This window comes from Sander vitreus, chromosome 11 (genome assembly GCF_031162955.1).
Source record: "Sander vitreus isolate 19-12246 chromosome 11, sanVit1, whole genome shotgun sequence".
Taxonomy (NCBI): Eukaryota; Metazoa; Chordata; class Actinopteri; order Perciformes; family Percidae; genus Sander; species Sander vitreus.
In genome coordinates this window covers 28,004,585-28,028,184 of record NC_135865.1, presented here as the reverse complement: position 1 = coordinate 28,028,184, position 23,600 = coordinate 28,004,585, and the positions used below count along the sequence as shown (strand labels likewise).

Below are 23,600 nucleotides of genomic sequence, written 5' to 3'. Positions count from 1 at the left end.
CTCCAGACTGAGTGTCACCTTCTCACTTCTTATGTAGCACACACATAAAGCATATCTCGAACGTGCACACATTTTCTCATTATCTCCATCCCCTTTTTGCCAGAACAACAGCCTGACCCTAAAACTACAATACCCAGGCTCCATCGCTTTGGAGGTCTCAGGACTTCTGTACTTTTTTTTTTCTGTTGCTTTGCTGAGGTGCTTTGTGCACCACGTTAACTTGTAATATAAAAAGTCAGATTTCCGGTTTCTATTTTCTGTAACGGGGGAGCGGGTGGGTGGAACTGGACTCTTTACACTCGGAAATACAAAGATTCACTGAGCAGAACTCCCATTGATGTCTGTGGAGTTCTGATCCTGCAGTTTACTCTGGGGGGTGGGAGATTTTAAATGCATGTCCCAGCTTTTTTTCCTTTGCATGAGAAATGTGCCTGCTTTTGAGCTGTCGAGGGCAGAGGGCTGATGGGAGTCGACAAACTGCCGGCCCTGTTGGAGGCTGTTGGGTTTCAGATGTTTTATTAAAGACTGCTGTTACATAAAAATGTTACCAGGATTACATACTGTACAACAATAAAGAAGTGTTGTTTTGTAAGATCTCAGACTCCTGTGCTACTCTCGGGAACCAATGGGTTGTGCCTCATATTACAATCGAGTCTCATAGGTGAGCATCCTTTCTCTGAAAAACTAAATCCAAGGGATGTTTGAAAAACCCAGAAGGTCCTTTAAAAACACTTACTGCTTCCCTGAAGATATTTTCAGAATGTCTAAAGGTCCCATAATGTAAAAAGTTAGATTTCCATGACTTTGTTTTTCTTAATAAAGCAGGTCGAGGTGCTGTATAAAGACTGTGAAAGTGTCAAAACACTCAACCACAGAGAAATGCACACAGAAACTGTGCCTTTAAACGAGATGCAGAAGATCCGGAAAGGCTGACCAATCAGAGCAGACTTGGCTTTTTCCGGAGGGAGTCTTAAAGAGACAGGCGCTAAAACGGAGCGTTTCAGACAGAGGATTAATACAGGTATATTCAGACAGACAGTATGAGAGAAAAATGTTTTTTTTTTAAACATTAAAGCATGGAAACATGTTCTAGTAGAAACCCCAAATTCAAGTATGAACCTGAAAATTAGCCTAATATGGGACCTTTAAAGTCTACTAACCATCTGTATGAAAAAAAATATTCTGTCTGCTGCAAGACAAAAAAGAGCGGAAAATGACGTCCTTGGCCTTTTTGTAAAATGCAAGACAAATATGAATGCAATATTTAATATAAAATATATAGTAGCAATATAAACAAATACAATTGATGATACAATTTTAAAATGTTAGTCCACGTTGTATAAATTAAGCAAGGACATTATTTCCGGCTACTGTCTTTGCTTGGATTAGGAAACAGTGTTAAAAAAACAGGTCCAAAAAAATCTTTTTTATCCTGCAGCAAACCCAATATTTGTATCCAGATTGTTAGAACAGTGTTCTGGAAGACAGAAATACCCTCGGCACAGCGGTGAGCGTTGTTAAAAAATAGCCTCTGGGTTTTTCAAACATGCCTGGGTATTTTCTTACAGAAACCGATAATTACCTCTGTGACTCAAACTCTGGAAATACATGAGAGGCACAAACTGGAAGCGAAGCAGCCATCGACAGCAATACAAACTTCACTGTACTTTTATACATCTGTGCTTTCTTTAGACAATGTGAATTAGAGAGAGAATCCTTGTACCCTCCGAGGAGAAATAAGACGCAACACAGAAGAAATCCTTCAGGTCTGCATATATTTTCAATGGTAACATTCATTCTATCAGAGTTTCAGTAAGGTTTGATATGTCAGGAAACAACACTCTAGAAATATCCTGATGGGAGATAAGAAATGATGTGATCGAGGGAAGAGAGACAATGTAGCACTTGATTCTGCGGCGGAGGATGCACTTGGTGCCTTTTCCCTCCAGGGGCCGGTCTCAAATAGATCTTCCTTTAATTCCTTCCATCTACTCTGTCCTCGCTCGCTTCTCAAAACACATCAGAGGAGAGAAACCCAGGCGCTTTCGTTTATCCCTTTTGACAAACACACACACAAGAGGGGACTGCAGAGGAAACAGAAACAGACATTAAAGTCTTATTCAAATAGAGATGTGAGGATACAGGCGTCCTCTTATCTCTGGTGTTGTGTGTGTGTGTGTACTCATGCCTGTTAATTAGTAACTTGCGCAGATCAGAGTAAGTAACTCTGGAACTACATTTCCCATTGGGATTATAAGGATTTTGGACAGAAGTGACAGCTGACAGTGCACGCAAAACCACCAAGGGTCAGAAGAAGAAAGAAAAGAATCAGGGGAATTATTTCTTTTCCTAATTCACTGCAGAGGATTCGCCCCGCTGTGCCAAGAATCATGGTTCACATAGAATGAATGAAAACAAATAAAGGAGGGTCAGAGGGGAAAAATAAAAATCCAAAAATATATATTTGTTTATATTTATATATATTTATATATTTACGAGGTATGTATCCACAAAAAAAAAAAAGAAAGAAAACACCCAAAATTTCAAAATAGGCAGTTTTGTTTTCCAAACGTGTCCTTGCTCGCGACGCCTTAAGGAAACATTATTATTAATAGTGATATTAATTAAAAATAAAACTGGGAAGCTTTGCTGTCCCAACAGCTCTGCTCGTGTCAAACCTCGTAGTCCGCTTCTCTGAGAGCAGAATCTCCGCTATCGGGAGTCCAAAAGCACCAAGAGGGCGCTGGTGTCAGGCTGCCGCCCTCCAACAAAGAAAAATCAAATCACAAAGTCCCAAAACGGAGAAAGAAAAATGTCACTTCATTGTTGAGAACTACTCCAAAAAAGAATCAAGCAAACCCCTCATAACCGTTGATTTCCTAACAACCACAGTCTCAAGAGTGTCCCAGGCGAGGTTTGGAGTGAGCTAAACTGTTGAGGGGGGGGGGGGGGGGTGAAAGGGAAGCCAGCCACAGGTCCGACAGAAAGGTGTCTTTGTGCAACAAAACAAGCCTCGAGGTTAAAGAAAATCAGAAACAAAAGAACCGATGGCAGATGTCCTCACGACGACTGTTAGTGAGGCTGGCAGTAGGGGATCTCTCCCCTCTGTAGTCACGCTAGGTACTGCTGCATCGCCGTCTTCGCCCTGACAGAGAGAAACACAATCAGTCCACCCTGCTCAGCGCTTTTAATACGCGTCTAGTCTCGCATTGCCAGACCGTCCTCCACAGCGATGCGGAGGATGGTCTGGCTAGTCCGTTTATCAGTGTTTTTTGCCCCCAACGGCTCCTTCCAGGCAGCGTTGCCTGGAAGGAACTAGGATTAGGCACTGGTTATGGTCAGGGTTAGGGTTAAGGTTAGGGTTAGGTGCCTTGAAGTCAATTAGGCAATGGTTATGGTTATGGTTAAGGTTAGGTGCCTTAGAGGCAGCGGTCGCAGCGCTGCCTGGAAGGAGCCGTTGGGGGCAAAAAACACCATCGAGCAGCAAGAAAAAAACGTGCTCTGGTTTATTGGGATTTCTTTAGACCAATCACAACTGTCTTGGGCGGCGCTAAGCCCCGGACACACTGACGGTGCCTCTGCAAAATAGCCTCTGGAAGGAACTTGTTTTGGTGGAACGTGTGTACGCTCAGAAGTTGTTTTAGTCGTACAACAGAAAACTCAGATTGGACAGATAGTCTAGCTAGCTGTCTGGATTTACCCTGCAGAGATCTGAGGAGCAGTTAACCATAGTCCTCAGAAATCCACCGGAGGTTAGAACGCCAACACAGAGAAAGAGGAAGGGGACGGACATCTGGCTGAAATTAGGGACATCCGGGCGGAATTTACGGCGGCGCCTGAACAATCCGGGAAGTGTAACGTTACGTTGTCGATATATAGACTAATGTGCATCTGATGAGAAGGCTGTGTGTTTTGTGCTTTGCTTTTTTTCTGGCCCACCTGTCGCAGAGGTTGGGGTCAGAAGCCTGAGTGAGTTTGTGCAGGATGTCCACAAAGCCCATCTCCCTCAGTTTATCCTGACGCTCCTGAGAACCTGGGAACACGTGATAATAAGCAGAGAGGGAAATCCATTAAATCCAACATCTGACATCTAAAAATCAATTTCCAAAAAAAAAAAAAAAAAAAAAGGCATTAATGGCTTTGTCGTTTCTTTAAGCATTTAGTGCACCAAAATATGAAGTGTTTTGTAGACAACAGGTTTCACTTTTGCGTCTAAAAGAAGTTGAAATTTGTTGAACTTTGACCTGAGCTGTGCTGACCTTTGTGGGAACAATCGCTGTTGACCACTGCTTGAACTGAAAGATGGGACGAAAAACCAATTACTTGTGCGTTTCTGAATTTTCCAGAAGTGTACAATAACATATTGGCATCATATGGAGACCAGACAGGACAGATATTGTTTTGGGTGAAATATCAGCATGCAGATGAAGCTAAAAAAGAAACACTGTTTGACTCTCTGAAACATAGTCAGCTATTGCTAGCAACATTAGCATTGGAGCTAAGGTGGCTCCATGTAGTACGGCGCCAACCAACGCAGAACCACATTTTGTTTTTTTTCTGCTGTAAAAGTGAGTACGCCTTCAGATCTTCAACGTGTCAACAGAGACGACAAAACTTCAGTTTTTCTCACATCCCCCTGACCCTGGCCCCTTACTTTATTCCTCATTCTTTCAACTTGTGTGGTGTGTCCCTTACCGTCCTCCTCATTCCAGATAAGGTTTGAGATGCAGAAGGTGGCAGCGAGCTGCAGTTTGACATTCGAATGGCCCTGCGGGAACCAGCACAAGTCGGGGGAAAATTACAAGGGAGGAAAGTACAGGGCAAAAGCGCAGGTCGCTTGGCCTCAATAAGAAGTCTTACTACTAAAAAAAAACAACAACAACAGTGTAGTTTTCAGTTGGTACGGCATACTGCATGATCTGCTTCCCATGAGAACTCTGTGTGCATGCTGCAACAACACCAAACACTTGATCTGATCACAAGGGTGAGCTACAGTAGATGGCTTCACAAAAAGTACCATGTAATATTTGATTTTCTGGAGCATGTCGTCATTGGTCATGATGAGTTCCTTGGCTGTGTTGCCGTCGGCGATGTTGGCTAGGATGCACAGCGTCTGACAGATAAGAAAAAGCGTCAGTGCTGTTACATGAACATTTTCGTGACTAATTCTAAATTGCCAACTGACTCTCTCTGCCTTGCAGCTCTAAAAAAAAAAAATTCCACAACACCACTGGACATGCCTAACTAAACATAGACTCTGCAGAATGTTAAAACGACTCTGCTGTAGGATGAACTCTGTATAAAATCCATTTGTAAGCATGAAGCAGAGAGCGCTCACCTGTTCTTTGACCTCTATACTGTGCTCCGCTTCCAGGATGAGCGTCACTGCCTGCATGATCTGCTTCCCATGAGAACTCATGATCTGGTCAATGTGCTGACAGTCAAGAGGGGAGAGTAAAGCAGGAGAGAATCAGTATGCATACTGTATTTAACACTTCTGAAGACGTTATGCATATTCAGCACATACGTGCATGCGCATCTAATGTCTTAATGTCTACAGAACAGTATTGAAGCAAGAAGGCTTCATTTACTGTACATTAAAAAGGTGCACTATGAGTTCCTGCATGGCTGCAGCGCGATTTCATTCTTGTCTCAAATTGTCAACAGAAGTGACGTCATGCAGGAACGCATAGTGCACCTTTTAACACTGCTTCAAGTCTCTTATCATGCATGCATGTGTGTGTGTGTGTGTGTGTCTCTCTCTCTCTCTCACTGGGCGTGTTGACAGCAGGTTGCGCAGCAGACCGAGGGTCTTCATCAGCACGTTGGAGTCGGGGTCTGATAGCAGGCGGAACAACTGTTCCGTACCCAAACTCCGAACGATCTCCACCTTCACCTTCTGCTCTGCCTGGAACGCCATGTTCTTAACACACAAACACACACGTTTGGTACAAAAAAATCATCTGTCACTGTGCGAAAATGTAAAATGGATCAATGGATCTACTTCATTAATTACTGCAACTATATATATAAAAAAATTTAAACACAACACAGTTGTTGAAGTTAAAGTGTTTTGCAGTGTAGAGACAAAATGAAAAAAAAAAAAAAAGTTTCATTGCATCCAAACATGTACAGTCCTAAACGTAACCTTCCAGGAGTGTAAGGGTTGTGTAAAGAGGTGTAACATCTTCTTACCATCAGAGCCCAGATGCCATTGACCCTCAGAGCAGGACTGTCACTCTGGGTGAGACTGCATAGTAACTCAATCACGCCCGACTCCAGGATGGGCTGCAAGTCAACAGAAACAAATGGTCTCAATATTAACGTAATACAATCTGTTTATGTGTGTGGGTGCGTGCGTGTGTGTACCTCTTTGCTGGGAGAGAACTCCAGCAGTAGATTGCATAGTGTAGAGGAGGCCATGACCAGGACTTCATCCGGAGCGTTCTGCAACAGCTACATACAACATCTCAGTCAGTACTTTGAATTTGGAGTGATGTTATAGCATTATAACAACAACAACAACAACTTTTCTTTATATAGCGCCTTTCATGAAACCCAAGGACACGTTACAGAATTACAGTGGCTATACTAAGGGAGGTTGTAGGCTGTGGTAAACAGGTGGTGTTTCAGGAGGTTTTTTTTTTAAATGTCCAGGGATGTTTCAGTTATCTGCAGGGAGGGTGTTCCAGAGGGATGGGGCTGCAACATTAAAGGTTGAGGGCCAGATGTATGTACATTTGCGAATGTAGCGTTATCAGCGCCATGGCCAACCCTCAGAAAGCGCACGCTGTGATACTTCAGCTTACGTCGTATTTACCAAACCTGCAGTTCATCGGGTAATCAGCGCCTTTCTCCGCCCACTATACCGTAAATTGTGCTGTAGCAAGGCGTTAAGTACTGGTGCTATGATACAGCTGAGTGCAGACGGCGATATTCCCACTGCTGATGCTAGGACTGTTTGAAATGATCCTGATGCCAGTATTTGTAATGAAGCGAGGAGTTTAACAACTGCTGGAATGGAATGTGAACGCTGAGTCGCAGATTCCATTATCATTCTTTGATTTCTTCCAGTAACTGTAATATTGCGTGGCTGCTTAATCTGTAACGCTTAATGATTTTGTGTTCACTCAACTGAAAAAGTGTGAAAAAGTGCTTTTACCTCAGTGCGGCCTGTTTGTACGTACCTCGCCATGTTTTTACGCACACGTTGCGAAACAAATACGCCTGAAGTGGGCGCTAAGGCGTTAGTACATCTGGTCTAGAGTCTGGTGTGGGGAATGGAGAGCAGGCCAGCGTCTGAGGACCGCAGGGTTCGGGGTGGGGTGTACGGATGGAGGAGGTCGGAGAGGCACGGGGGGCCATTACTTTATAAGTGTTAACCATTGGTTTAAATATCTTCTTTACTCTGGTATTTAATTGAGTCAGTTGGTTTTATTCATTTAAAAAAAAAGAAAAAATCATGTTATGGTCTTATTGTCGTAATGTTTAGAGCAGGGGCACATATACTGAGAGGTTTATGCCGCGACGCAGAGGTCCAGGGTTCGAATCCGACCTGTGATGATTTCCTGCATGTCTTCCCCCTCTCTCTCCCCTTTCTCACCTAGCTGTCCTGTCAAAATAAAGGTGGAAAAAAGCCCAAAAATAATCTTAATGAAAACCTAATCAGCACTCCACTGACCTTCATGAGGGGCCTCCACACCGCGTGGTCATGGAAGCTGGTCCTCAGCTGCTGCACCGACCGCGACAGACTGTGAAGACACCTGGGCACACAAATAACAGGGGAGAAAATTTAACCAATTAAAAGTTTGGTTTAATGCATCATCCAGATATGATTTCATCATAAAAATCAACAGAATTTGAATGCCCCTTTTTAATAACATTTTAAAGCTTTAGTGCGTAACTTTTTCATTTGCATTCAAGTCGTTGCCAAATGAGTTGCTACAAAGCTAATTAAGACTATCAGCTCCCCACATCTCTCTCTGTGTTTCTCAGTGTGACTATGTTCAGAGGATTGGTGTCGTCCGGCGACTTTCGTGCGCAGAAGCTCGAGTGAAGATAACGACCTCTTCTGAAGAGTCCATCATGTTTTTTTTAATCCTCCGTGTACTGCTTTCTACTAGCAACTGCGTGGAAAAAGGGGGGCGCGGTCACGTAATGCTTGTATCATGTGGACGCGGTGACAGTTTTGTTGTCATTACTTATTTACCTTATTCTCATGGGGGCGACAGAAACGACGCACTATAGCTTTAAACCCATTTTGGTCCTAAATAAGCCTAAAAGGTAAAATGACGAGTGGATACAAAAGGGTTAACTGTGTCGAGAACTCATTAAAACAATTATACAAATTAAAAAGCAATACTGCCTGTTATCTAACGGCTTTTGGTGTAATTTAGACATTCAGAGGGGAGACATTACGGCACCGTTAAAGTTTAGTATAACTATAAAACTTTCATGTCACAAATTAAAATTCATAAAAAAAATAAAAAAAATAAAAAAGTAACTCAGTGACTCAAATGGATTATCAAAATAGTTCCAGATTAATGTAATAGTTGACAACTAATCAATTCTTTGATTCATCTTTGCAGCTCTAGACAAGTTTAAGCTCAGGTGTCAGGGGGGGGCAAAGTGACTCGCTCAGAAGCTTGCCACCGTACCTTACGGCCGCCAAACGGACTTTAATGCTGGATTCTGATAGGCCACTGACTATCCGGTCCATCATGTTCTCTGTCTCTGTGATCTGAGGACCAAAAGAAAAAGAAAGAAAAGGAGGGATTAGAATATAATTATGTATGTGCACTATTATTTATGCAAACAGAAATACACCCAAGGAGGAAAGGTCACCTTTTTGCGGATGTCCTCGTCGTTGGAGCCTAGTGAGGCGTAAAGTTTGAAAGCAGCTTGTCTCAGCTCGTGTGCATGCTTCAGGTCATGGTCCAGCTGCAGATGACAGAGTGGACAGACAGACAGTCAGCTGGGGGCATAATGTCAACAAGTGGCACAACTCTCTATAAAAAATAATTATTAGACTCACTTATTAGTTGCTGCAAAACAAAAAGGTACATTCAGACACACTCAGGATAATTGGGTCATAGCTGATTACAGCAGCATACACTGGCTGAAGTGCTGTCTGGAAGCCTGAGCAAAATAATCTATTCTGATGAAAAAATTGCCTTTTAATTGTCCTTATTAAGAAAAGTAATTGTGATTATGATTATCAGCCTTGCTAGCGACATGGCTCGAGGGCACTTCCTGTACTTTGGGTATAGTGCTAATTAGCAAAAGTTTGCATGCTAACGCGCTAAACTAAGACGGTGAACATGGTAAACATCCTACCTGCTAAACAGCAGCACGTTAGTATTGCCATTGAGAGCATGTTAGCATGCTGACGTTAGCATTTAGCTCAAAGCACAGCCTCAATGTTGCTAGCATGGCTGGGAGTGTAAGGATACAACCCTTACACCTGGCAAACACCTGCCCTTCTCATCCATGGATGTATAATAACAACTGTATACAGCGTTCCTATGAGAGTTGTTCAGTGAAGCCTTCATGGAGCCAAAAATGACCCAGACGTTTGGGGTGCGAATTTACGAATCCCACTATGGCCACGCCAAGACCCGCCCTTCAATAGCATTTATTGGCCAGGCTTCCATGCTTACGCAAGGTAACGTAACCCCATTTGTTCAGGTCCTATCCCCTGACCAATCGGCTATCCTAACCTTAACCACTTGAGGTCAAGTGCCTAACCCCAACCAACCGAGCTGCTTCGTAGGGCGGGTCTTGGCGTGGCCATAGTAGGATTCGTAAATTTGCGATCGGGGCTGCTTCCGCACTGAGGCCCATAGAGCAGGAGCACTAGAGACCTCCGCTTTAGGCCACATACAAATATTTAAATTGTGCAGCTCTACTAGACTTTCCAAATGTTATCGGAACCGAATGGATCAAATTCCGATAGTAAAACGAGTTATTTCGTGGGGATTGTGACGCTCAAAAATAATTCATCTGCTGATTTACAGACGTCTCTTTTGCCATGTAAGACTATGGAAAAAGAGTCTTTTTGGGCCACATGACGGATCACATGACGGACCGGGAGTTGGAATTCCACTGTTTGGCTGCTACGTTTGATTTGCTTCAAAGCCCGGCATACTTCCTGGAGGCCTGTTCTAATCCCATGAAAAGTGCCCGCTCAGGCCCACTGACCCACCCTCTTGATGTCCGTGATGGCAGACACAGAGCTGGGGTATTTGAAGTAGTCGGCCAGCATGGCCACCAGGTGGTCGGTGGTGCTGGCGATCCTCTGCAGCTCCACGTCGGGCTCCATCAGGTAGGCCAGCGTCTCTGCACCCTCCACCCTCTCCTCAAGCAAATGCTCTTTACTGCACATCCGCACGAGGCACGGCAGGGTCTGGATGGAAAAACAGGACGTCACGTGCACAGTGAGTAAAGGAGTACCACTGGAACCCCAGAAGGGGCATGGTCTGTCTTGACATGTCTTGGAGGGTGATATTTATGCATATCATGACTTTGCTAGTGGTACCGTTGTTCTGTGTATATGCTATACTGTCATGTAATTTGCTTTCAGTTTTTTTTTTTTGTGTGTGTGACTCTTATAGTATAACAGATGTTAGGAGAGAAACTTTGATGTGGGTTAGGGTCAGAGGGAGGGGGGGCTTGTTAAACAGAAGTTTTATCATAAAACTATTAGTAAAACAAATTAAAAAAAAAAGTGCCACTGATATAATAGAGGTGCAGTTGCAGAGGTCTCAGAAAAGGCTGACCTTTAGGACTACGCAGCTGTCGTCTGTCCTGATGGCCCCCGCTCGACACATGTACGTTAGACTGGGACAGAAGGGGGAGAGGAGAGGACGTTTAAGGGAAAAGTATACAGGAAATACATTTACATGTATCATTAACTCATATCAATTTATGCCGCTCACCATTTGGCCGCCGTTAGCTGCATTTCAATGGGTTGATCCCTTTGCATCATTCTGACAAATACCTGAGAGAGCAGCTCGCCATCCACCAGCACTGGCAACAAAAACACAGATAAACTCGAGTTTAAAGGAGAATTCCGGTCGATTTCAACACGTAGCTCTGTTGTTTGGAAATTTGGAGTGCTGTCAGTAACAAGAAAACCTAAACCAATCGGTGCTGCCTACACCGTGTTATTATGAATGTAATTCCAAAGGCCAAGGGAACTTTATCAGGATGCATAGTATCCTGGATCCTGGAACTTTTTAGTCAACTTTAGCATGGGTCTATTCACTTATGCTTAGCACTGAATTTAAAGTATCTGGATACATGGTTAAACATCATTGGCTCTTACCAGTGTATCACCATGTGTACTTCGTCCACAGCAATCCCACCAATCAATCCCAAATTTAGATTGTAAATGCCGTAAACATACAGTATTCTTTGTAAATCTTTACAATCATTCCCCGAAAGAACCCAAGCAGGCCTGCCTTGTTGCACGATCTAAATTGTCTTCAAAACTTGCCATTTTCAGCGTGTAGCTTACTAGCTCAAAGTTTGTCGTCGTTTCCCGCGGCCAACAGGGATTTTGACAACGGCAAAACACAGAGAGCTAACATCTTGCGCGTGAGCTACACGCAGGATGTCAGGCTATCCTGGAAATGTACCGTTGATCCAGACTAAAAGAAAAGAGACTCACCATTCACCAGTGTCATGGAGACCTGAGTGTTCTCATAGGCCAGGACTGAGAAACACTTTAACGCCTGCATCCGGACCTGTAGAGGCAACGAGGTCGGAAGTAGAGAATGACATACAGAGGTAACTGTGTGTGAAAGGTCGTATCATGCAATTGGGATAAGAAATGCAGTCACAGAAAGACAACCGTATACCTTATAAGAGGGTGAGATAAGTAGAGGGGCAATGTTCTGGATGGCGCCGTGGTTGAAAAGAACCGTCTGGTGCTCTGGGGTCTGGAGACAACAAACATCCCATGAACAATGAATCTTCGTCTAGCTACAAGTGTGACGGACTCCGCTGCGTTTGTGTGTGAACAAATACCAACAAATACCTTACAACAGTGGGAGAAGATCTGTGTGATGTACTCCTGGGTTCTCTGTGAGCGGCTCAGTAGAGACATTAGATGGGGAATCACAGTGGGGTCCTAAAAACAAACAAAAAACATCACCAAATATCATTTAAAAATGAGAATTGGGAGAATTGGCCTTGTCCTTGCTATAGAGCTCAACAGTTTGGTTACGGAAGTGGAAAATCCCGTTCATTTTCTCCATAAGGATTTTGATTATCAGCCCTAATGTCTAAACCATTCAAGGTGGACTGAGCACAAGCTACGAGGTTGTGAAACAAAGGTTTATATCCCTGTAGAAGCCACAAGTAGGACTGGGCGATATGGAGAAAATCAAATATCACGATATTTTTGCCCAAATACCTCGATATCGCAAAAATATTGTCATGCTGACTATTGGTGCTTTCACAAAATATTTACTCAATGAGCTTTTTGATAAATAATCATCAGTAATGTGGATATAATGACTAAGTGGCTAAATGCAAATAATAGAACAGTTACAACAGTCTGGTAAGTCCAGAAAATGACATCACTTTACTGTAATGCAGCCTTTAAAACCAGGAAAAGACAACACTCATGCCATATTACAATATCCAAAATCGAAGATATCTAGTCTCATATCACAATATCGATATAATATCGATCTATTGCCCAGCTCTAGTCACAAGTCTGTATAATATTAACCTTGTTTTAAGAACATGTTTTATTTGCGATGTCATAGAGAAGTACTACACTACCCACAATCCTAAGCGTAACAGCAACGTCTCAAAATTCTTTATACAAGCATTTTCTGAAACGTCAATGAAGATGTTGAATAGGGAGAAAATCACTTCTGGAACCAGAGCCGTTCAAAAACTGAGCGGTCCACTGTTGAACTCTATGCCGTACAATTAAACCCTAAACTGATAATGTCTGTATGAAGAGACAGAATGTGTATGTGTATGTGTATGTATGTATTTATATACTGTAGCCGGCAGAATGTGTACAAGACAACTTACCGTATAGAGCAGCTGCACAGGGGTGACGGGACTGATGAAAACCGTTCTGAGACATCGAAGACACACTTCAATGAAGATCAGTTCCGGACACAGGAGACCTGCGAGCACAAAATACAGGTGTTGCATTAGGTCTGTGTCTCAGCAAAGATATTGTCCGCAGTAAGTATTTGCATATGTGTGTGTGTGTGTGTGCGCCCTAACCTTGAAGAAGGGCAGGGATGATGTGACAGTCCACCAGGGACTTGATGTTGTTCTCTGTGCCCATCGCTAGGCTGCCCAGCACCACGGCGCACTCGGTCCGCAGCTCCAGACTGGACGAGCTCTGCTGAAGCAGGTATAGTAACCTGGAACCATTGAATAAACACACACACCGAAGCAAGTTCACTGTAGATGGTGCTAAATCAGTGGTTCCCAACCTTTTTGGTCTGAGGTACCCCCATAGCCCTGTCAGATAAAACTTTAGTCTATATCGACGATATCGACGTTTCATTTCCGGGATTGTTCAGGTGCCGCCGGAAATTCTTCTGGATGTCCCTCATTTTTGGCCGGATGTCCGTCACCTTCCTCTTTCTTTGTGTTGGCGTTCTAACCTCCGGTGGATTTCTGAGGACTATGGTTAACTGCTCCTCAGATCTCTGCAGGGTAAATCCAGACAGCTAGCTAGACTATCTGTCCAATCTGAGTTTTCTGTTGCACGACTAAAACTACTTTTGAACGTACACATGTTCCACCAAAACAAGTTCCTTCCCGAGGCTATTTTGCAGAGGCACCGTTACTGCGTTCAGCGCCGCCCAAGACGATTGTGATTGGTTTAAAGAAATGCCAGTAAACCAGAGCACGTTTTTCTCCCATCCCGGAATGCTGTGTGGACTAGCCAGACCCTCCTCCGCAGCGCTGTGGAGGAGGGTCTGGCAAAGCGATACTAGATGAACTCACGTACCCCGTCATCGATTCCCACTGTATGTTCCAAATGTATAACTAATTTATATAATGCCAGGATCAGACTACACACATTCAGCCAGATTTTGACCCGACAGACATGTCGCAGACAAACGTTCAGCGAGGTGCTCGATTATGAGGGTCAGGACCGACTAAGGCGCATCGTTACCTCTTGAAGTTTGACATAGGGCTTTGACTTTTGCCCCAAAATCATATTCGAGGTTCGTTTGTTTATTAATATTTGAATATATTTGAATATTTATTAATAATATTTTGACCATTAAATGCCTTCAGTAAGACCTATATTGGTATAAGTTGTATATGTTCTGTCTACCAGAGGGCAGTGTATCAGTCAATGTCAATAGGCAGGCAATGATGTTTTCAGAAGAAAAACACATTGCCGCAATTGTTTTTATTTATTTATTTTTTTTAAATGAAAAGTCAGACCCTGGATTAAACACAAACAGTATGCTTTCGACAGGAATTTCAGAGCTTTCACCGTAGCCTACGTAAGTGGTCTGATGTTCATACTTGTGCGCTGGTGTGTGCATCGAGCCGGCGTGTGTGTGTGTGTTGTGAGAGTGTGACGGTGATTACCGGTAGCTTCAGAGCGAGTAGCGACTCTAGAGACAAAGTGAGAGAAACAAATCGTCTCCCCTGTGTTTTCTGACCACGGTGTGAAATCTGGAGCAGGAGGAGTAAACCCTCTCCTTGATTTCACGTTGTTTATGGAGAAGGAGAACCAGGAAATCAGTCGGGGGGGGGGATGCGCTACCAAGCCGCGGCCGAGCGACGTGTAGTTACATTTTGAAATGTGTGAAAAAGCCTCGGAACCTGAACTGAAAACAAGGATTACAAGCAAACACATTCACAAAAAATAATGCCCATAACAGGTTCGAAATTCGAATATTAAGGGCTGCCTAATACTCCTAATTTTTGAATATTCGAATAACGAAGTTCAGAGTCAAAGCCCTAGTGTGACATAATGGGCTTGTTCGAGATGAGCTGCGCCTCGCCTGTAAAGTGGACGAGAGCAGGCGGCAGCAAAAAAAATCAGCTGTCAAGGCGGACAGTTTCCAGCAGCCTTCAGGCTGAACAGGAAGGTTAGGTCCGATTCCGATTTAATAAAATGTTATCAGACCCATATATCAGCTCCTACACAGTCTCCAGTTGTTTTTATTATGACAGAGTAGCTGTCAAAATGCTCTGCATGCGATCTGTTGCTGATGTTAATAACAACAGACTGTAGAGGATCTGTAATCTGATCAGATTTAGTCTCTCTGGCTTCTAAACGTCACTATCAGCCACACAGCATGTGTTCTGTGCAGAATAAGCCTTTAAATCAGACAAACAGCTAAAATCCCTCAGATTCAAAAACAATAAAAAGCGTATATAAAATGTCATCATGTTGAGTCGATTCTGAACCAATCAGCTGTTAGATCAGCTGAGAGCCAGGCGTTTCCCAGCGTGCCCTGGGTCCGCCTGAGTCTAGCAGTCGGTGAAAAGCAACTGCCCTGCCTGTGTCTCAAACCTGCGGCCGCCTTGGTCGAGTGAGGTTATCGCTGCCCACGTGTGCATGACGTCAGCGCGAGTCGGGATCCAGTCGGACACAAATCTAACCAGCATGCATTGGGCGGCGATCGATTCTGCGCAGACCTGGCTCATCCCGAACGAGCCGAATTAAAGATTAGCGATCTGGGACGCTTCACGACCCCCACGCAGAAAGTCTAGCACGTCGGAATCTTTTGTCCATTTCTGGTTAATTTGTTTTTCATACAATCGAACTGTCAATGTTGAGGTGGTTTTGGTCAGTAAAACTAGTACTACTACTAGCCTTCTAGTTCTACTTGGGAGTAAAGATGAAGGTTTCAACCATTTATCCATTAACCTGACTTTTGTCTAACTATTTCAACCGCTTCTCCTTTGACTTTTAGCGAATCATTTGAACTGTTAAGTCATTACTTTTAGCTACCTGTTTAAACTTCTGTGCTCGATCGCCTACTAGTTTTCACGCACTCTTACATAACTGCACCATGTAGTGTTTAGGTGTTAGCAGTTCAATTAATGTAAATATATGGATTCTGCAACTGCAGAAGTGACCCCTGGTTGGGAATCACTGTGCTAAATAACCTGTTAATGATGCTCGTAAATTAAACCTGGACAGTTCTGCTGTATTTCTACTCCAGTTCGTATTGTGACATTGTATTTTTTGTGTCTGTCTGAACAAAAGCATGTTATGTAAAACCAGTGTCATGTCTGCATCTTGAGTGTACTTGGATGGAAAATGTGTTAATGGTCAGAAAGACAAAGTGGGAAGGAGTGGAAGTGGAAATGTGTGCAGAGACGAACCTCGGCACAGCTCCGAGGACGATCAGATTGGCCTTTTGCTTGTTGTTTCCTATGACGGCATTCTTCATGTCACTGTGAAGTCAGACACAGACACGCGCATACGCACACACACACACACACACAATTCTTGTCAGTCGATTTAAGGCAATGCGACAAATCTGCAAACAGTAAAGTGTTCCAGTAAAGCACATACGTGTAGGTACAACAGGGAACAAGATGTGTAGAAAAGGAATAAGGGGGTTACAATCTGGGAACTTAAGTCATTTTTATTGTAGGTGTTTTTTAACTAAATATTACAGGCTACAGGACGTCCTACTGGGTTATAATCTGGGGTTTGCGTTACCCAACTTCACACCTTGTACCTACATTTATGTATCGATACGTACTGTACTGGTGCACCACACAAAACAATGACACTGCGAATCGGGAGTAATTACACCGCCGTGATCTAAGGTGTTACTGTTGCTATACTTACTATACTAGGACAGGAGAAAAAAGGAACTGTTATTCTAAAGACAATAGCAAACATACTTTAAGTACTGTACAGCACATTATGTTTCATTAACGACGCATTTCACAGAGTGGCGTCCTTTGAGAATATACGTTTAGCTGATAGTCTTCAAACGGTTCGGAGATTGTGAGGGGCAGTCTGCGGGAAACAGCAGAGGACATCGGCCCAGCCGATATTTCCCGCCACTATCCTCGGACCGGACCGGGCCGGGCCTTTGATCGAGCATTTGTGTTTTTTTAATCATTACTTTATTAGCCTAATTGGGTGGGGAGAGAGCTCTGCCTCTCCAGGTCCTCCTGTAGCTCTGGGTGGATGTCCTGCACTGACTTGAGCGTGAGGTAAACTGTGCTACATCGTGTCTCCCCCATCTGTAGCACCGTCCTCGATAATTGCGCAACCACGAGTCCTTTAGCAGCAGATATGGTCTCTCCTATATCCGGCACGTTGTTGGCCAACGCGTCGGCATGGAGACAAGAAAGTCTCCTGTATGGTTCCAGGGCTTTGATTATGTTGCTGCCTTGATCTGTTACCCTCACTATTCGGCTGAGGGAGATAGGGTCGAGGTTTTTCTTTTTTTTACGTTTCTTCATTCAGATCCATTTGCGATCCATTCCATTCTGAATAAACAAACAACGCGGTTTACATGCTTCACCTAGTTGCATTGTAGTTGAGAACATCAGTTATAACGGCCCACGTATTAAAAAATTGTCGGGTTTAAATCAGGCTCGGGCTCATAATTCCAGTTAATGTGTCTCGGACACAACGTGCATGGGCTCGGGTAGGGTCGGGCTTGATTTTTTTGGACCCGATCTAAGCTTTAGAGCAGTTATAAAGACAGCAGGCAGACAGAGGTCATTTCCAAGTTGAAACGGAGAAGCTTTACATCAAGGAAACGTCCCACATATTGTTGAAGGAGACCAAACGAGCCAGTTAATTTCCTTGCACCACATTTTGTTTTGTCCATGCAGCATTCCGTCTCCTCTGCAGGAAGCCCCAGATGATATCATATAGCGGGTGAGTGAGGCTGGATGGAAAAGTACAGCTGTAGCAGGCAGTCAAGTCGGTCAGGTGCTCGGCTGGCTAGTGGAGCGCTACAAGCCGTAACCAGAGCTAGTCCCTCCAGAAGTTAAAAATAACGATGAAATAGTCCGATTCCAGGTCACCGCGTTGAAAACAGAGAGTGAGAGGGTGACGAAGTCACAGCGATGAGTGAGATGCATTTTGAAATAGATCGTCACATGAAAGCCTGTGCATGTAAACACAGAGGTCATGCTCAATCAACCGACACGATTCAGCACAGGAACTTTATTAGCGTTTTAAAAAAAAAAAAAGAGGGGGAGGAAAAAAAGGGAAAAGAAATCAGCTAAAACTGAAAAGACACTGGCTGAATAAAGTCAGCATTCTTTCAGTCTGCAATACCCGCTTTTCAAAATGTACTCAACCACTTGAAAGGACGGGCTGTCATTTACTGCCGCCTGCATCAGGGAAGAAGACAATACACACATATATACATACACACACATATACATATATATATATATATATACATACATACATATATACACACACACACACACATATATATATATATATACACACACACACACACATACATACATACATATACATATACATATATATATATATATATATATATATATATATATACCGCTGGACTTACATAACTCCCTGCAGCACTTTCTGTGGGTCGGGGTCGAACAGTCGGTCAACATAATGGCGACTAGTGGCAGTAACTTCCTGCGCGGGGACAAATATAACACATTAGTGACAAAATTCACTGGCATGCTCAATTCGCAGCTGAGGCTACCTTACTAGAAAGTTTATGAGATTGTACCTTGCTCAGCTTCTCTCTCTCTCACACACACACACACACACACACACACACACACACACACACAGAAAATAATGTGAAAATAAAGTGTAGTGTACAGATTTTAACATACTTAATGACCTTTCAAACATTTCATTCAGATCAGTTTAACAACAGACTAAAGTTGTGCTTTCAATCACATTTACTGTACTTGCTACATTTAAATAACTCAGAAGGTTACAAAAACCACAGCAATTAAAAACACAACACACATACAGCAGCATCCATAGCAGGGCCCTTTGAAAGCTGTTTGCAACCAGCGGCCACATGATGTGACACCAGAAAACTTTGTTTAGAACAGCTTCAGCCAGGACTTTCCACGTGTCCCTAGACGAGCAAACCTCCCCACAACATGCTGATACTGTTGGCTTCTGGTGGCCGCATGCTGCTGACACACATTACATTCTGTACCTGCATACAGACACGTGCACACACCACATCACGTCAAAGGGGGCTTGAGCATCTGCCCTTTTTCTTCCTCAAGAGAAAGTACCCTTTTTCTTAGGAGCTTTTTATATATATATATATAATATATATATATATATATATATATATATATATATATATATATATATATATATATATATATATATATATATATATATATACACACACACATACATATGCAGCCACCAGAAGCCAATAGTATCAGCATGTTGTGGGGAGGTTTGCTGTTTGCGCATAGCCTTCCTGTCAAACATATGTATTTATTGATTAAAAAAAAAATCTAAATATCCAGTCGGGAGATCTTTGTTGAGTTCCAATAAAATAAATTAGTAATTAAGTCAGAGTTGTGTTAATATATTTAATGTTTTGTTTATAAAAAAAAAAATATATATATATATATATATATATATATATATATATATATATATATATATATATATATATATATATATATATATATATATCTCTTTAAATAAATGAATTTATATACTTCTGTTTGCGCACAGCCTTCAGGTCAAACACATTTATTTATTGAATAAAAAATCTAAATGTCCGGTCTGGAGATTAGACTTTGTTGAGTTCTGATTAAAATAAATTGGTAAGGAAGAGTTGTATTAATCTATTTAACACTTTCTTTAAATATATATATATATATATAAAAAAATAGTATACTATTAGAAGAAGAAGCTTTTTTTCACTTGAGCCCCTGCCCCCCATAATGTCAATAATGTGCACGTCCCTCCTTGCTTGTCTTTGTCTTGTCTTTGATAGACATTATACGTCATTATATTCTGGTTTAAATGTTTATCGCATACAAATAACAACGGAGCTGCTTATGTTCAAAGGAGTAATAAAATACAAACTACCATAATATCTTAGCGGACCAGTTTCTAATTCACAAAGAAAATCACACTGGGATTTTTGAGTGTAAATAAGGTGCCAGAGTGCATTAAAAAAAAAGCATAATATGCTATTCATTCTGTCCCTGGTAGGAGCAGTTTATGCTTATGGTTTATGTTTATGAAGCTTTCCAACATTTGAGTGACAGCATGACGGAAGAGGTAGCAGCTATGTTTAAGGTTGTATAAACTAGGGATGCGCCGATCCAACTTTTTCAGTCCCGATACCGAGGCCTGGGCTTTGTGTATCTGTCGATACCCGACACCGATCCGATACCGTTGTTGAATTAATAATACACTGTATACCTTCCACCTTCCACCTTCCTTCCACCATGTGGAAGAGACTAAAGGCACCAGACTTTCCTAACTAAACATTACTTTCCTAACTAAGACAAAATAACATAGATGTAATGTATTGAATTCTTATTTATTTGTACACTCAACTCTTCCAGCATGCGACACACGTTCGACAGAGGGGAAAAAAACTAACAAAACTGGATCGGCCCGGGGATCTGTTAATTTTTCTGATCCCCGAGCCAGCTATTTTGTCAATATCGGGACCGATATCCGATCTTAATATCAGATCGGTGCACCTCTAGTATAAACTCTTTCAAATGTAACCAAAGCATTCACAACTAAAATGCAGTTGCAGCTATTTAATGCAGTAAAATATCTGATGTATCGCTTATATAGACCTAGTGTAAAACCTTGTGCTTAGTTAATTTAGTTAAACATTTAAAGTGCTCATATTATGCTTTTCCCCTTTCCTTTATTGTGTCATATATCTTTTTTGTGCATGTTATAGGTTTACAAAGTGAAAAAGCCCAAAGTCCCCCCCCCCATGGGACTTACCATCTCCAACAGAAAACACTGTTCACAAACTGCTCCAAACAGCTCTATTGTAGTCCAGCCTTTACTTCAGAGACAAACGTGGTCACTTTGTAACACACGTTATAATGCTCGCCTAGCTGCTAGCATGGCACGACCTCATACTCTGCTTCTGACTGGCTAGTAGTCCTTACCTAGCTACTGTCAGGGTACGCCCTCATACTCTGCTTCTGACTGGCTAGTAGTCCTTACCTAGGTACTGTCAGGACACGCCTCATACTCTGCTTCTCTGACTGGCTAGTAGTCCTTACCTAGGTACTGTTAGGGCACGCCCTCATACTCTGCTTCTGACTGGCTAGTAGTCCTTACCTAGGTACTGTCAGGGCACGCCCTCATACTCTGCTTCTGACTGGCTAGTAGTCCTTACCTAGGTACTGTTAGGGCACGCCCTCATACTCTGCTTCTGACTGGCTAGTAGTCCTTACCTAGGTATTGTCAGGGCACGCCCTCATACTCTGCTTCTGACTGGCTAGTAGTCCTTATCTAGCTACTGAGCATGTGCGACTCCCAACAAAGATGGAACAGAAGTGAGAGGTCTCACTCTGTAGCTAAAACAGAGAGCTCAACACACAGGGTGAAAAGAGGAGCTGCAGCAATGTGCAGTACAACAAAAATATGGTGTTTTTTTTTTTAAATTAAACCATGTAAACCTATTCTGGTATAACCTCTAAATACAATTATGAACCTGAAAATGAGCATAATATGAGCACTTTAAAAGAAAGATGAGTTATAGGCCTTTTAATGTTTATTCATTTTATCTGATAAATATTAATGTTTATGTATTGTCATTGTCATTTTGCAATAGTGGCCCCCAGGCAAAGCAGGTTGAGTCTCATTTCTGCATGTACCTCACGTGGGGGCGTTTCACTATTGCAATTCTAACATAGACTTGAGAAATGAGAGTATGCTCGTTCTAACTACCTATTTAACGTTAACTTTAGCCAAGTTACGCATAACCATTGTCTAATTTCGCCGATTTTACCCTTATAACACATGCATGGACTTTATGAGTCGTTGTTCCGACTTAAGGGGGCATTCATGTGAGTTTTTTCTCAGTCGAAAACTCATTCTTCCGATTATCCAGATACCACATGAATTCGGCATAACCGTATGCTAGTGGTTAGCCAACGTTTCAAATAACGTTAGCTAGCTTAGAAACGTTAAATTCGCTATTGTAATTAGCAAGCTGCAATGATTACGGGCAAATCATATCGATGGGTACATTTTTTTTTTAAATCCTGCAATTTATGTTACATTGCGGAATATTTAAAAAGTGTTTGGAACAGTGGTGACAGCACTCCCACTCTTAGCAGTTAGCTAGCTGCTAACTCATTCCGAGGGACACTGTCAGGTTCGTTTGATTTAGTTTCCATAATACACCGACGGGGCAAACGGACACAGTAATAGCGTGCATCCCTTCACATGTTCAGAACGTCCCCGCCCGTCCGGGCGAGGTCAGGATCAAAACTATTCTCATCATCAGCTACGTAGGCGGACCGCTACGCCAAAGAAAAACAAATCCTAGGATGGCCAAGCCTTGACCCGCCCTACTCTCCCTCTGATTGGCTAGCACTCGCTGCTTGCTCTGGTTGGGTTGGTTAGGTTTAGGTAAGAGAAGAAGGATTGGTTAGGGTTAGAGTGCGAATGTCAGGGTAAGCCAATTAGAGGCAGAGAAAGGCATAGTAGGGCTGGACGTGCCTTCGCCATCCTGGGAAAAAAATACTCGCGACCGCTACAGCAGCTACATGTTACAAAGCCTTTAACTTAGCTTGTAGGCTAGCAGAAGACATCATAGTTTGACTTCCAGCTTCTTCATATGACTGATCAGACGATACTAACCACGTACTGTTGGAGTGAGCATACTGTTAATCTGACAATGCTATTTGAAATTATGAAAGTGTCACTCACAGACAGCACACTGATGCGGAGAGGGGCCTCCAACAAGCACGCCATCTCTCTTCCCCCGATCGAGCGCCCCAATCGGCGCAGCACTTTGCAGGCACTCCGCCCCCCAGAGCAGCTGTGAGCGGCTTTTAAAAAAGTAACTGACGGCAAGTCCACTCCACTCCTCGCTAGCGTTAGAATAAAAACAGATAACTATATTCCTTTATGGGCTCGGTTGTAAACATGAGCAAGCAGATATACAACAACAAAACAACACGGCTAACTTGGCGAGCGTCTGTCAATGAAGTAAATGTTTATAAATGTGACGTAGCTGATGTCTCATTGAGTTAGATTCGATACATTAATGCTGCATTCACGTGGTGTCGGAATATTCGGAATATTTAATTCCTGACTGAGAAAATTCACGTGAACGCCCCCTTAATATTTACACTCAATGGTCGGAACATCACAATCATAGAAATAAAATTATATTTCTATGATCACAACTAAAAGAATCGGCGAAATCTTTGCACTTGCGAGTTGGCGGACGAAAGTAAATGTTTGGTTAATAGTAATCAGCATTTATAAATTTAAGTATTGCATACCATTTTTTGCTCACATGTAATTTGTATTATGCAGTGGTGGAATGTAACTCAGTACATTTACTCAAATACTGTACTTAAGTACAAATGTTGAGGTGGTCTTTTCTTTTCATGCCCTTTAAGTACATTTTCCTGAT

General features: G+C 42.6%; 1 protein-coding gene across 2 annotated transcripts; it reads right to left on the bottom strand.

The window, feature by feature from the left end:
• Window positions 1-1,557: 1,557 nt before the first annotated feature.
• On the bottom strand, window positions 1,558-23,188 carry armc8 (armadillo repeat containing 8). 2 transcript variants are annotated; one of them, XM_078262638.1, is made up of 23 exons: window positions 22,886-23,188; window positions 18,534-18,610; window positions 16,342-16,413; window positions 13,255-13,397; window positions 13,054-13,151; window positions 12,041-12,133; window positions 11,862-11,942; window positions 11,672-11,747; window positions 10,938-11,028; window positions 10,779-10,839; window positions 10,205-10,405; window positions 8,845-8,940; window positions 8,658-8,740; window positions 7,682-7,763; window positions 6,370-6,456; window positions 6,196-6,288; window positions 5,774-5,923; window positions 5,339-5,434; window positions 5,018-5,113; window positions 4,696-4,768; window positions 4,260-4,295; window positions 3,940-4,033; window positions 1,558-3,145 (listed from the first exon to the last, which is right to left on the bottom strand). In XM_078262638.1, exons 1-23 carry the CDS (start codon window positions 22,928-22,930, stop codon window positions 3,112-3,114), a joined length of 2,058 nt encoding a protein of 685 aa, XP_078118764.1. In that variant the 5' UTR covers window positions 22,931-23,188; the 3' UTR covers window positions 1,558-3,111. The 2 variants fall into 2 exon arrangements, with proteins under 2 accessions (XP_078118764.1, XP_078118765.1); XM_078262639.1 differs by lacking the exon at window positions 4,260-4,295.
• Window positions 23,189-23,600: the final 412 nt, after the last annotated feature.

Bases quoted from the DNA above. Each gene is read 5' to 3' on its own strand.
- armc8 (XM_078262638.1), bottom strand. From the start codon at position 22,930: ATGGCGTGCTTGTTGGAGGCCCCTCTCCGCATCAGTGTGCTGTCT. The intron at 8,741-8,844 runs GTGACCTTTCCT...TTTGGTCCTCAG, and splicing joins ACGAGGACATCCGCAAAAAG to ATCACAGAGACAGAGAACAT. The intron at 4,769-5,017 runs GTACTTTTTGTG...TGGTTCCCGCAG, and splicing joins AGAAAATCAAATATTACATG to GGCCATTCGAATGTCAAACT.